Genomic DNA, 14,064 nt, shown 5'->3' on the forward strand with positions numbered 1-14,064 from the left:
TGTAGCATTTTTGTCTCCAGTTATTTTAATTTATGTGTTCAGTTCTCTGATCTGGTACCTTGCCTCAAGATCTGGTATCAGTGCATCAAGAGGATGATGCACTGCAGGATTTTTAGGATAAGTATTTCTGAGCCAACATAACCCACCAACCCTTAAGATTTCAAGAAAGTTGGATGAAGTGATAAATAGATTATATTTTTTCTTGTGGTTGCTCTGCCCAGTAGAAGTGCTTGAGAGGAAAATTTCATCTTTGTTCTGCTTGATCCTGTGCTAGCAAGGATGTGTGAGCAGCCTACAATTCATGGAGCAACAGTGCAGAAATTCCCCAGTGTGCTCTGTGGCATCTGGTCCTAAGGGGCTGTATGTTGTTATCAGTCTTCTTATCAACAGTAGAGATTTGTTACTACTTTCTGCCAATAAACAGTACAGATTTTGGCATCACTTTGAACCTTAATGTCTGTGAAAAGGAGACATGCAGCTTTGCATCCAGTTGTTGAGGTGAGAAGTGAGAAACAAAAAACACAAAAGCAGTTCCCTTTCTGAAGCATGTCAGGTTTCACAAACCAGCTCTTTTCCATAAGAAGTCCTGCATCTACTTACAGGAATATGGGAAGCCTAAAACTGTGCTCTTGTTTAGCCAGGCTCTCTAATGAGACCTACCAACCTATCAGCAGCGCTCGTTTGGAAGTGCTGGTTCTATCAGGTTGTATTTTAGTTGTCATTATTACCAAAAATGAAAGAATCTGAGTTGCTGTGATGAACAAAAAGAAAGAGAAGGAGCATCAGGGGGGCTGACCCAGGATACAGGGGCAGAGGCTGCAGGCACGCTCGCATCCTGTCAGAGAATTCAGCAGAGGGTTGATCTGCCTTGTGCCATTGTCACTGCTGGCTGCCTGCAAAGAAAAATGCAGGATGTTAGAATGGGTGTCATAGGATATAGAAATAAAGAATTGTGTTGTTATTTCATTGACAGAAATAAAAAAAAAAAAAAAAAAAAAGGAGGGACATTTGATTTCTGTCTTTCATTTTGTTCTTTTTTGTCAGAAAAATTGTGACAAGCAGAGAATATTTTTCTGACATCTTTGCAAGTTTTATAACCTACACTTAGGTAAAACATTTATAATGGATTAATAATATTTTGTATTAATATGTGTGTTTGTTAAAAAACCTCCAGAGCAATCTGTCCTTGTTTTACAGTTTGCTTAAGGTCAAATCCATAAACGCTAACCATAGGCAAGTTTGAAGAGGCTCTTCAAGCCCTTAAATGCATGCCTGGACTCGGGCCCACTTTAGGATCTCTTTTATGCTTCAAGCAGTCCTGTGTATTTAAAAAGGAGGCTGAGTTTACTATATTAGTTTACTAAACCCCACATCATCCTTCCGATCATTTATTAGCAGTACCAAGGCAAGTTTATCACCTATTTGTTCCCCTGTGCTTTCATATGAAGTCCTTGTGTCCTTTAAAAAGACAGTGGGAGTTGTGGTTAGCTTGCTGCACTGGCAGCAATGCAAACCTGAGTAGCTCAGTGCCTCTATCCCCACTGGTATGACATAGTCACTGCTGATAACTGCAGGTTCATGGATGGGGCAAGCTCCAGCAGAGAGAGCAGGAACTTCCTAAAAGAGCTACCAGTAACCAGTGGTCTTCTGTGAATATGGCCCTTCTGGGAGTACTTATGGTATATTTTTATATATCAAAAATAGGAGTGCATAAGGTCCCTTTAATGCTTTCAAACTGCTGTATGCCATTCTCTGTTTCTAGATGTCTTAATTATATGTTCATGAAGTCAGGGATTTGGATACAGTACTATATGCAGAAATACATGTCTCCTGGATGCTGAGCGCAAACTTTACCGTTTGTGATGGTTTTCACACATTCAAGACTCCAATCCTCATTATCCATGCCTTGGGAGTAGGGCAGACTTGTCAAAATGGTACACTGCAATCCTTCTACAGGTGATGAGGTAATAGATACATCTAGTGCTTTCGGAGAAGCATGAAACTCTACTGCTAAAATGAAATTGAGTTCATGAAAGGGCAGAGTTATCTTCTAAAGTAAGTTTTTGCATGACTGCAGAGCAAATACTGCATTAAAGATAAGGCTAGAGCCTCTGTTTTACTGATAATGTTCCAAGTTCTCTTTTTTTTCTCCAAATTATGATACAGTTTCCTGCAAGCTAAGCAGCCATCCTGCTAGATCTGACTGCTGCTTTATTGCTACTTACTGGCATGTCAGTCTACTAAGACATGAAGCAGTACCTATAAGAAGAGCCATGAGTTTCCAGCATAACAGGAAAATGCTTATTGGCGACTTGGAAGTCCTGCCATCTTAGAAACTATTGTGAAATGGATCACAGTCACAAGCTGGCTTTAATTTAAAGCTGATTTTGTCCTTATCAGCACAAATGCCTATACATTTGGCAGAGAACCTATAATGGTATTTACACATTTTCCTGTAGAGGTAGATATCTATGTAGATAGATGTATAGGTATTTATATATGTATATATAGATATCTGTATAGATACATTAATGTGTAGATATGTGAAGCATTTATAAACATACTTTGCTCCATTCTAAAACCTCCACCAGAAGTTAAACGGAGGTCTGAGGGAATAAGTTTATCTCTCAGTAACATAGCGAAAGAAATATGAGAGAAACATCATTTTAAAATGTTCCTTACATGCTCAGTTTGTGGTGTGAAGTCCGCTGTGTGTTTTCTCATTGAAGCTGCAGACTGCTTCTGAACTATGATTTGGGGGAGCTGCCTTCAGGAAGGCTGTCCTGGTCTAATGGTTGGCGACTCTGCACATAGCAGGAGGGTTGAAACTGGATGATGATTGTGGTCCTTTTCAACCCAGGCCATTCTATGATTCTATAAATAGCTACCGTGGAAACCAAAAATTCAGGCGTGTGAAACTGATAGGAAATCTGGCAGCATTAAGATGCCACTGAGCAAGGTTGCTTTTATCACTCACACAGTATATCAGTTCTGCCAGTGTTCAGGGTTGTGTTGTGGGCAGCGTGGTACTAGCAAATTACTGGGTTTCATTCTTCACAGCTGATGTTTTAGCTGCCCTCTTTCACCAAAAATACCTAAGTGGCAGAAAAGTGCGTAAGGCCTCAAATTCTGGCTACGGACAATGTTAAATAACATTTGTCTTTGCTACCAATTTTATGTTTCACATTTCGGACACTGGTTCCTGAGGTAACTGAAGCAGGTACCTGAAGTGGGTGGCCTACTGTTTTGATCTTTGTCAGCAGGTTGTGAATGAGATGGGGTCATGAATACTAAGGTGTAAGGCAGTTACCTTTATGAGGACTGGAAAGATCTTGAGTAAATCCCACCAAAATAGGAGATGGAACAGATCTCAGTATCAAAAAAAGTAGCCATCCTCCTCCTGTTTGAAACATTTTCTGTGGTGCAGACCTCAGTAACTTAGAAATAATACATGCATCTTCACTAAGCATTCTGAATTATTCCCGTGTTATTTTTGTCTAGCTTTAATTGGTTAGGTAGTTATGAGTTTATTCTGCAAGGTTTTTTGGTGTTTGCAAGCTTTCGGATTCACAGCATATGTGCTTGTAGTCATATTTGTATTTGTGAATCTCTGTAAGTTTACAGGACATAGCACATCACCAAAGATTGTTACTCATTATCAAAAGCCCAGTGAATTGGAAAGGAGATTCTATGTACCCTCTGCTGGATTTTATTTGTTTTTCATTCATAAATTTTGGTCAGTGAGTGCCAGCTGGCATTCAGGATGTGCAGCAGCCAAGGGGTGAAGCAAACATTCATAAACACATTGCAGGCTGATGCACATTTGTGGATACTGTGGATAAGGTGAGTCATTCTGAGCAGCTAATACATCCAGAACATCAGGATCCTGTCACGTGCTGAAGGAAGTGTTGCAGTTTTTCCCATTTGTTCTGCATCTGGCTCTCAGGAGGCTTTTATCCCAACGTGTTGTTTCTTGTTTATTTGATAATATTCTGGAATCCAAGTAAATGCAAGAAGATTTCTGTTGGGTATGACATTTAGGATCTGAACAAAATTAGTCACGTGTACAACATAGGTGAGTGCACTTTAGGTAGGATGAGACATCCTACACTTGAGTAAATAGAGCTGTGCTCTGCACAGGAGCAGACACGCTAAGTGGAAGTGAGAGTGCAGATGTACAGAGCTTAGCCTTATGAGCCTGTTTGTGAGCGGAATTGCAGAGTTAAGATCTAAGGGCAATGGGTTTTGTCTTTAGGGGATTGTTGCAGTTGCTACTTTTAATGTGAATTTTGCCTGGATTTATGGATTTTTGCCTCTCGTGCCCTGGCAAGTAAAAGGAACGAGGGAAGAAGGAGATATAAACCCCTTCACTATAGGTGTGGGTTTTGTTTGTTTTTTTTTTTACAATACCGTGGAAGAAATACTTTTGAGAGTCAGTTTCATCTTTTCCTTGACCCTGTTGCATTACTTACATGGCAGTGCCACCGTGTGGTACCAGCTGCAGGTGTAGTGTTTGGTCATTAGTGCTCATCTTTCATTCAGGAAGTCAGCAGAGGATTGCAAATGACAGGAACTCTGGGGCTGGTCTAACCGATCTTCACAGACCTCATCCTCCATCATCCCAGAGTGCCCTCGTACCACCCAGGCCGCTTCTAAAAGCCTGCATTGTCAACTCCTCAAAATAGCTGCTGCCTCCTTCTGAGCATCTGTGCAGTGCTACATGGTCTCTTGACTTTACAGTCAGATGAAGCAGCAGTAGAAGAATAGCATCACCTTACAGTTTGCATTTGCTGTGTAATTGACTGAACGTGCTTGCTGCCGCTCTGCTTGCTGTGGTGAGCAAGGAAAGTTTGTGGTTGGAGGAGACAGCGCTCATCATGTTGGTGTTTCTCTTTCAGGGAGTTCACGAGTCAAAAGGTGTGACTGAAGATTATTTGAAACTGGAATCTCTGATCCAGAAAGTGGTTTCACCTTATTTGGGCACCTATGGTCTGTATTCCAGTGATGGACCCTTCACACACTCTTCCTGTATCCTGGGTGAGTGTAACTGCAGCTTGATTTGACACAGCACAGAGAGCATCCCCAAAAGCTTAGTCCACACAGGACTGGGGCCTGCACGTGAGGAGGCAGAGTCCAGAGAAGGGCAATGAAGCTGGTGAGGGAAGTGAAGCACAAGTCTTTTGAGGAGTGGCTGAGGGAGCTGGGATTTTTCCATCTGGGGTAGAGGAGTCTTGGGAAGACCATTCTGCCCCCTACAGCTACATGAAAGTTGTGGCACGGGCGGGTTGGCTTCTTTTCCAAGGTAACAGCGATAGGATTAGAGGGAATGGCATCAAGGTTCGCCAGGAGAGATTCAGGCTGGATGTCAGGAAATACTGCTTATCCAAAAGAGTGGCCAGGTGCTGGAGTGGGCAGACCAGAGATGAATCACCGACCCTGCAGATTCAAGAAAGTATAGATGTGGTACCAGGGAACATAGTTTAGTGGGCAGTGCTGGTGGTAGGTGGACAGTGGGACTGGATGATCTTGGAGGTCTTTTCCAACCTTGGTGATTCTATGGTTCTATGAGACTGAGCAGTATGACCACGCTATTTTTCTGAGGTCGTGCAAAATGCAAAGTCACGATGATTTGGCAGTGGCAGAAGATGCAACCAGCACTCACTGCTTTAGTGCTTTGAATCTGGAATGTGTTCTGCTTTTCCATTCGCTCTGAGGGAATGAGTTTTGACACAGGATGCCTTACGGACAGAGAGAGGAAGACGTAAGAAGCAATTTTGAGATTGCTGAGTATTGTGTGTTCACTAGTGTGCAAAGATTTTACAAGGTTATTTAAGGCAGGGAAAAGTGAGAATTTATCTTAAAAAAGACTAAATGACGAGCTTTCAAATATGTAAAAGGTTTCTGCGGAGTGGAAGATAAGATTAGCACAAATACCAAGAGAAACTCAGATTACACGGGAGGGAAGGTCTCTAACATTGCATTGGTTATGTCCTGGAGTAAATTGTTGGCGTACGCTGTTGAATGTTCACTGCTAGAGGTGCTATTTATGCATTGCACCTATAAAAACCAGGGTGGTTGAAAATGTCCTGCCTGATGGCAGAGTCCCTTCCGTGTGCTCTGTTATGCGAAGGCAAGATTAGGTCAAGAGGAAAGTCTTTGGAAAATCCCTCTGAGTGATGTAATCTGTTGAAATTGTAAAGGGGGTGTTACAGTGTTACTTACATTGTAAGGCATCGAGGAAGTGTGGTACAACCCAAATACTTTTATGTAAGTATTGTGATGGCCTACTTGAATAGAGAAAATCGAGGAGTAAATAAGTTAAATTGCGTGGATTCTGTACAGTCCATTTTGTTTGGTTGCTGATCTTCCTCTGGAAGCTGAGTGGAAAAATGCTTGTGCTGCAGTATGCACTGAAGAAACAAATATGTGATATTGTAAATTGTGGTCTTAATTACAGAAACTTCTTTAATTTGTGTGATTGGCTTTTGTATACAGGTAAGCACGAAAGTGTAATTGTCGAAGAGAAAGGCATTGTTAATGGAAATTGCAAAGCTTGGAGCTGAGCATATTCTAAGCATCCTAACTTCAAGCACTTTTTTTTATTATTATTTTCAGTGGCTGTAGTTGACATCCAGACTATAACCCAATTCCCTCCTCCAGCCGTGCCCTTTTCATGAGGATGGGAAGTGTGAGTGGCAGGGAGAAAGCTTCAGAAGTGTGATCCAATCGATACACCACGTTTTTATCTTTATTTTGTGCACAAGTGAGGCAGAGCAATGAAATAGGCCAAATATCTGCATGATGATGATTTCATCTAGCTGCAGACATCACTCCTGCCCTGAAGCACCGGTGGAGGATCTCCGTGCTCACTTGCTGCCACCTGCCGTTCATTCTTTGCAAAGCACGCACTGGGTTAACAGTGGCGTCCTGAAAACTTCTGCTGGGCTGAGTGCAGCTCTGTTTCCCAGTAAGGTGCTGTGGGCACTGCCCTCCAGTGACCTTTTGCAAAGGCTGTTGGTGTTCTCTCATGGTGTGGTCTCCAAACAATGCCTTGAATCAAAGTTTTTTTCCAAAATAATTTAGTGAAACTGTGTATCTTCATCCTTTATGCTCCAAATATGAAGAGATGAGATTTTTCCCAGGGTGGGTGTCTGGTTCCCTGCATTCTGATGTGGGTTGATTGCACTGCCTCTGCAGTGCCCTTTTGGTTTGGATTGAAGAGATGAGGTTCTGAAAGCGCAAAAGGAGGTGAAGTTAAATAGAAATCGGTGCCACCGATCTTCAAAGTCAGCTTTCAAAGACTTGAAATTAGTGATGATCTTAATAGGCAGAACAAGAACAGAATTTGGCTTTCTGGCACAGCTTGAAGAAAATATTTGCAAGTGTACATCAAGCCTTCTGCAGTATGTACTGTTTTACTCTAGCAGTTGAAATTGAATGACCGTAAGGGAATTTCAACTATTTTTGAATTAGATTTGAGGCATTCGGTATGATGAAGAAAGCTAGGAATCTGAATCCTATGGAGCTATAAAACCAGCCAAATATATTATTGTTAAGAAGTTCCCGTCACACCAGAAAAGCTTCTTAGTATGTGGGCCTTGACTTTTCTTTTGAACACTCATAATTACGAGTACCACAGAAACGGGAGACTTCACAGATGTCATTGTGGATCTTTCTTTACTTACAGAGAAGCGGTTCTTCAGGCGTTCCAAGTCAGGTGACATCCTCGCCAAGAACCCCGTGGTGCGATCGAAAAGCTACAATAATCCGCTGCTGACACCAGTAGCTGAGTATGAAACAGAGGGTATGGCTGCCAACGGGACAAGTGTCCGAAGACACTCTGTTTCAGAAATGACTTCCTGCCTGGAGCTCCAGGGCTACTCCAACCTCACCACCATCATGGACAACGGTTCTAAGAGCTCCATGACGGCCACAAAGAACTTGCTGTCCGACCAGGAGCGGTCCAGTGCTGGGTCAGCACAGTGCTCTGGCAAGCTCAGCGCAGTGGAGCAACAGAAAGGACACTTCCACTCAATGGACGACCCACGTAGGTCTTTTGAGCTGGACAGGGACCCTTCCTTGATTCCTGTTCCTTCTTCTAGCCCCGAGAACATGGTGGACCAGATTTTAGAGTCCATTGACTCTGATTCTGAAGGCATTTTCATTGATTTTGGCCGAGGCTGTTCCAAATCATCAGCGTACAATGTGGACGTGAACAGACAGAGCGTCTTGTGAAGGACAGCAGGACCCGAACCTTGGGTTTTAATATTATACAAGAAAGCTACTAATGTGTTGAGTCAGACCATGGGCAAAACCTACATGTGTCTAGGGCACAACCTCAGCTGTGTTGAGGTATAAAAACACAACGGTTTACAACAGGCAGGAATCAGCTGCCTGGGGGGAGCAACCCCGATGACTTCTCCCAGTCCCCATCCTCTGCATTCTGATTTCTGTCTTTCTGAACTTAGGGATTCACAAACAAGCAGGTATCTGGTAAAACGCACTTGTTCCAACTGGCAGTGTCGATTCAGTCATGCCACCTGGTAAATGACTCAAGAGACTCCTGTAGAAGGGCAGGTTGTTCTCTGGACGGTGACATGTCAGCTGGAGCACAGAAAATTATCCTTTTACAGAGAAAAACAGAGGCTGTGGTCCTTCATACCACAGAACACAACGATAAGGAAGTCTCTTTTAATCTTTTCTTGTACATCTTGTATGCACTCCTTTGCCCAAGGTTGAGCTAAGGTTTCTTGAAGAAAGGCAAATAAATGGAAACGTGCTACCTGGTGTCATGCAATGCCTGATGTCTTGTATTCTGCTTCATGGCTGGTGCTTTGTGTCTGTGAGAGGGTTGTCTTGAAACTGGCTCTTAAGACCATGTTAAGACATGGCACTTTGAAGAAATTCGCATTGCTGCCTCCTGGAGCATCCACTGCAGGGAGAGTTTCCAGCAGGGTTCAACTTAATTGTTCTTACTAAGTAAATAAAAACAGGCCTCTCGATGGGCATCTCCATTATCTGTTCATACTCTTAAAGTAATTCCATAATGCATCTGCGTAAATCCGAGTACGTAAAGTATGTCGTAAGGGAGTTTTACAGTGGATTGGTACACGTGATACCAACGTGAAGAAGAAATCCTGGTGCCTGACATTCTTGACCAGACGGCTTCACAGTAAATGCTGAGCTACCACAGGTCATTCCATTGCAGGTGTCTCTTCTGGAGCTGGGAGGTAGTGGGTACCTCCACAGCTGCCCAGCAGAGATGGGCCTGCGAGTGATGAAACAGAGCCTGGTTCTTAGCTCAGGAACTCGAGGACTCTTAAATGATATCATACTTATTTGATGCAGAGATGAGCAATCTCTTCCATGTCCCAGTAGTCTCAAATCTTACGGCTGAGGAGCAATCCTTGTGGGGAATGTGATAATTGAGATCCAAGCAGGCTCAGGCTTCACTCCTCGGGGTAAGTGCCCAGAGCACAGAGTCACTTGAGTTTTGGCACCAGCTTCCAGGCGTACTTAGACCTGAGCACACTTCCAAGATCAAGGCATGCTGCTTTGCCTGTGGGTCCATCCTACATGGAGCAGAGTCCATGCGGGCGTACCTTGCCAAAATCAACTAGCAGAACCATAGCTGCAGCAGAATATACCTGCAGCAAGAGCAGCTCCAGTGCCTCTGGATGTACAGCTGAAAGCCACAGATCAGCAGACCACTCATAGAATCATAGATTCATAGAATCATAGAATGGCCAGTGTTGAAAAGGACCACAATGATCATCTAATTTCATGTTCCCTTTCCTGTCATCCTCCCGAATTGCTACAAGCTCCCATGTGCATGTGCCCAGCGCTGGCGAGTATTTTGTCACGGTAACACTGCAGTTTGAACTGAACTTTTACACTTCTGATTCTTACAGTTAACGTGGACCTTTTAGGGTCAAAGCTCCAGCACCAGAAGGATCTTCTGTAGGCAAACAGACTCTGCATCATTCTCTGTATTTGTTGCCATCATATCCTTTTAGTGGATCCGCACCTCTGAATTAGGTCTATACATGCTAATTAATTCTTACTTACGATCGATCCTCTGTCTATCTCAATGCTTTGTTTGGCTTTCCTCCTCAACAGTAGTGCTCGCTGACGAGCTTACAATGGCACTGGCTCTGTTCCTTTACGCCATAATACCTATGTAATAGCACAAAGGAGAATTATAGAATGGCTTACGTTGGAGGGGATGTTAGAGATCATCTACTTCCAATCCCCCTGCCATGCACAGGGCTGCCAGCCACGAGGTCAGGCTGCCCAGGGCTCCAGCTGACCTGGCCTTGAATGCCTCCAGGCATGGGCAGCTTGTTCCAGTGCCTCATCACCCCCGAGTAAAACATTTCTTCCTAACGTCTAACCCAGCCCTTTTCATTTTTAAGCCATTCCCCCTGTAATACTGTGAGCTCTGAGCACTTTTTCTTTTTTTCCCCTTTGGATACAAGGGTATTCCCCTTTGGATACAATTTCCCCTTTTGTTATCAACATCAAGCTTCTTGTACATTCTTCCAAGTAGTTCAGGTCCCTATTCTGTCCTGAATGTGAGTCCTCAGTGAGTGCCAGGAGCAAATATCGCTGCTTCACGCTTCATCCGTCTCTTCCAGCCAAAAAAATAAAGGAAGACATTCGGCTTGATTTCCAAAGAGGAAAATTTATCTTCCCACTTCCAGTAGTTTGGTGGAAAATCAAGATCACAATATTATGTTCCTTATGATTGCTCCAGAAGATTTTTTCCAGGTACAGATGCGAAGCTTGATCGTGTGTAAGCACTTGGCTCCTAACCTCAGGCGAGTGACAAAGCACAGGTAAGGTGCGTGTGTTCCCCAGCACAGCGGCTTACTGTCATCTAAGCCTCCATCTGCTGTGAACTACTCAGCCTCTTCCACCACAGACGTGACGGATGCGCCATCATCTGGAAGAGTGACACGCTGCAGCTGGTCCACACTCCTGGCATGTTCCCTGACAATCTCATTGCATGGTAAGGTCGAGGTGTAGAAGTGGAAACACTGCACCCCAAAAATGGAAGCAGAATGGTATCTGGGTAGTGAACAGGCTACAGAAACTTCTGGTGAAACTCTGAGTGGAAAGCTGAAGGGACTTCAGATGAAAAGCGAAGCTCCCACCCCACCTCTCTGCCCACAGCCTTGTAACTGCCTTATTGTTAAATCTTGTTTCAGAGAAGAAAGCTAGGCAGTGCTGAGTGCAGGATTTTGTGTGGAGGCTTGTGCCAGAGGAAATTCTTGGGGCAAGGGTGGAAAACGTTTTCAGTTGTGCAAGTTTCAGTTTAAACTCTGGTCTGTTGTTTCCCACTCACTGACCAGATCAGCTCGTGCAGTTACTTCCTAGGGCCCAGCAGCATGGGCACGGACAGCAACACCAACGGCCTTGCCAATGACACAGAGAGCTTTTCTGCTTGCTTTGAACTAGTTTTTATTTTCTCTGCAGACAGCAGGCCGAGAGGCAGATGTTGGCCTCCCGGCCAGCCGAGCCGTGCTCTGATGGCAGTGGATGACGGCCTAGCGCCGCTGCAGGGGCTGCCTCTTGCGGGGCGGGGGCGAATCCCCGGGGCTGCTGCGGGTCTTCCTCTTCGGGGGGTGCCGGGGCCCCCCCACACGAGCGGCCTCTGCCACGGCTGGAAGGGCCCGCTGCCGCCGCCTGCCCCGACTCCTCCTGTGGATCGTGTGCTGAGTCCGCAGCAGAGGTGCCGGGCTGCCCGAGTCCACCAGTCGAGCCGCCGTGCAGCTCCTCGGTGCCTGAGGACGGAAGATCACGATGGGAGGCTCTGGTGCTGGGGCTGGCCGCAGGGCCGTCCTCCCGCCCTCCCGCAGCACGGCCGTCCCGCTGGTCCGCCTGGTGGCGGATGTGGGGCCGTACAGCGCTGTGGCAGTGCTGATGGGGCACCATACAAAGGGCACCACGTCGCCGTTGGTGAGCGTTCACAGCTCCCGCACCAAGCTCTCCTCGTCCAGCCCGTTCTCACAAAGGACGTTCGCAGCGGTCCACTGTCCCAATTGCACTTGCCACCAGATGCCGCTGGACCCCTCCTGGATCTCCTCCTGCAGCCACTGTAGCAGGGGCGTGAGGTCTTCCTGGTGTTGATGGAAGAAGGCAGCCCAGACCTCGGCTGGGAAGTGGTGCTCAGGTGGAATGAGCTCCGGCTCTGCAGGCCCCCGCTCATCCTGCAGGCTGTCATCTGTGTGTCCTGTGGGCTGCAGGATGGAACACTCCAGGTAATCGTCATCTGACCTCAGCGAGTAGCGGATGGTGGCTATTTTGTGCCTGCATATGGCACAGCTCGGCTTCTGCTTGGCCCACCAGCTGGCACAGCCGTAGCAGAGCTGGTGGTGGCAGGGGGTCACACAGGCGACATCCTCCCGACCTTGCCCGCAGACGGGGCAGGTCCAGTTGGACGGCACGTCCATGGCCCCGGGCTCTGCGGTGGGCTGGGGAGAGCTGAGGTCGGGAAGCTGCTCCCCTCACTGGTGCTGCAGCAGGCAGAAGGTGGTACAAACTGCAAAAGAGAAAGAGAGGCCACGGTCGCCTGCTGCCCCGCAGGCAGGCAGCGGTGATGCCCCAGTCCCTCGGCAAGAAGCCCTCCCGCTCTCTGTTCCCCACCAGCTGCCTCAGGGCCGTGTTCTGCACCACTCGCCTCTGCTGCTGCAAGTGCACCATGTGCAGCCCCAGCTGCCTGACCCAGACAGGGCTGGGGAAAACCCTGGGGAGGCTCCCTCAACAAGCATCCCCCCAGCTGCCAGCACGAGGCATTGCCGTGCTGCCTACCTGCACTGCTGCACGCGTCTCTCTGCAAGGTCCCAGTTGCCTGCTCCCGGCAGGGTCAGGGTAAAGCACAGGTGGCTCTGAGACGGCTCCTGAGAGCTGCACAAGCAGCACCCGGAGCACTTTTCAGCTCCAAAGCTCGCCTTGTCCACAGTCCAGTCCTCACACACACGCTCGGTTGGAGGCCAGGCACAAACTGGTGGGCTGGGCTGCTGCCCCCGCCTTAAAGCAGGGTGGGCTGAGCTGCCACAATACGTTGCACAGAGATGTCACAAACCATCGCTTGGCCGTGGCCTCACCTTCACTCATGGACATCACCACCCGTTCCGCAGTGATGTCACCATCCTTTGCTTGGTCATCACAATGAGCTCACCTCACCTGCTGCATGTGTGCCAGTGGCACTCCAATCCCAGCACGCTTTTCTGGCCTTTCCCCAGCACCTCTGCTTCTTCCATTCCTCCCCACATCTCATGTGCTTGGCATCAGTGTTTCACACCAACCACCGGTGCCTGGGACGTGTCTTCCCACAGGCCCCATGGGGTTGCTCAGGCCAAGGCACACAGCCCCAGGCATGTACAACCAGAAGGTTTATTCAATAAAAGGTCACACTTCCCTGTGTCTCTTGGTCGAGATGATTGTAGAGGTCTTTTCCAGCCTTAATGATTCTATGATTCTATGCTACCCACATCCACAGTCACTGCTGAGTGAACCTTTCACTTCAGGGGAACATAAGGTCATGCTGGTATCACCGATGTTGACAGCTCTCCTTCAGCAGGCTTTCTCTGGCACACAACACTGGTGTCATGGGAAAGCCCTGCAGACTCCACTGGTCTCAAGCAGAGCCATTGGCAGTGTACAGATGGCTGTCACAGGGCCGAGAGCTGAGGGCTCTTGCTGATATCCCCAGCAAGTTCTTGTTCATGTGGATGTCAGGGTGCAAAAGTACCTTGCCGCTGAGAGGCAGCTTTTCTTGGTCTCCTGATTTCAAAGGGCATAAATGGCATGCTTTCATGATGGAGGGGTAAACATAGGTTTGGATCTCAGCCGCACAAGGTGGCTGACTTCTCTGTTTCACAGCACATTTACCCAGAACCCATAGTTTCATCTCTGCCAGTTACATGTGTTTTGTGTATGAGATCAGTGATCCTTAGTGTGCTTTCTGTCTGGCAGAGTGCTTCAGCTCAATCTCTTCCCTTCCCTTCCCTTCCCTTCCCTTCCCTTCCCTTCCCTTCCCTTCCCTTCCCTTCCCTTCCC

General features: G+C 46.8%; 2 protein-coding genes across 6 annotated transcripts in view; both read left to right on the forward strand.

Annotated features, from left to right (window-relative positions):
- Positions 1–8,797, forward strand: part of PRR5 (proline rich 5) — an 85,958-nt gene extending 77,161 nt beyond the window's left edge. For all 5 annotated transcript variants that reach the window (XM_042834982.1, XM_042834981.1, XM_042834983.1 and 2 more), the window contains 2 exons: positions 4,899–5,037; positions 7,688–8,797. In XM_042834982.1, the coding sequence (XP_042690916.1) occupies positions 4,899–5,037; positions 7,688–8,235 (687 nt within the window). In that variant the 3' untranslated portion in view covers positions 8,236–8,797. The remainder of the gene's footprint in view (positions 1–4,898; positions 5,038–7,687) is intronic.
- Positions 8,798–10,987: 2,190 nt separating this feature from the next.
- Positions 10,988–14,064, forward strand: part of LOC122169125 (heat shock transcription factor, Y-linked-like) — a 10,230-nt gene continuing 7,153 nt past the window's right edge. Inside the window, exon 1 of the mRNA XM_042834986.1 lies at positions 10,988–11,011. Coding sequence (XP_042690920.1) covers positions 11,009–11,011 — 3 coding nt within the window. The 5' untranslated portion in view covers positions 10,988–11,008. The remainder of the gene's footprint in view (positions 11,012–14,064) is intronic.

The sequence above is a fragment of the Centrocercus urophasianus genome, unplaced genomic scaffold, assembly GCF_019232065.1.
Source record: "Centrocercus urophasianus isolate 14NV4802_14NV808 unplaced genomic scaffold, USGS_Curo_1.0 seq_5, whole genome shotgun sequence".
Classification (NCBI taxonomy): Eukaryota; Metazoa; Chordata; class Aves; order Galliformes; family Phasianidae; genus Centrocercus; species Centrocercus urophasianus.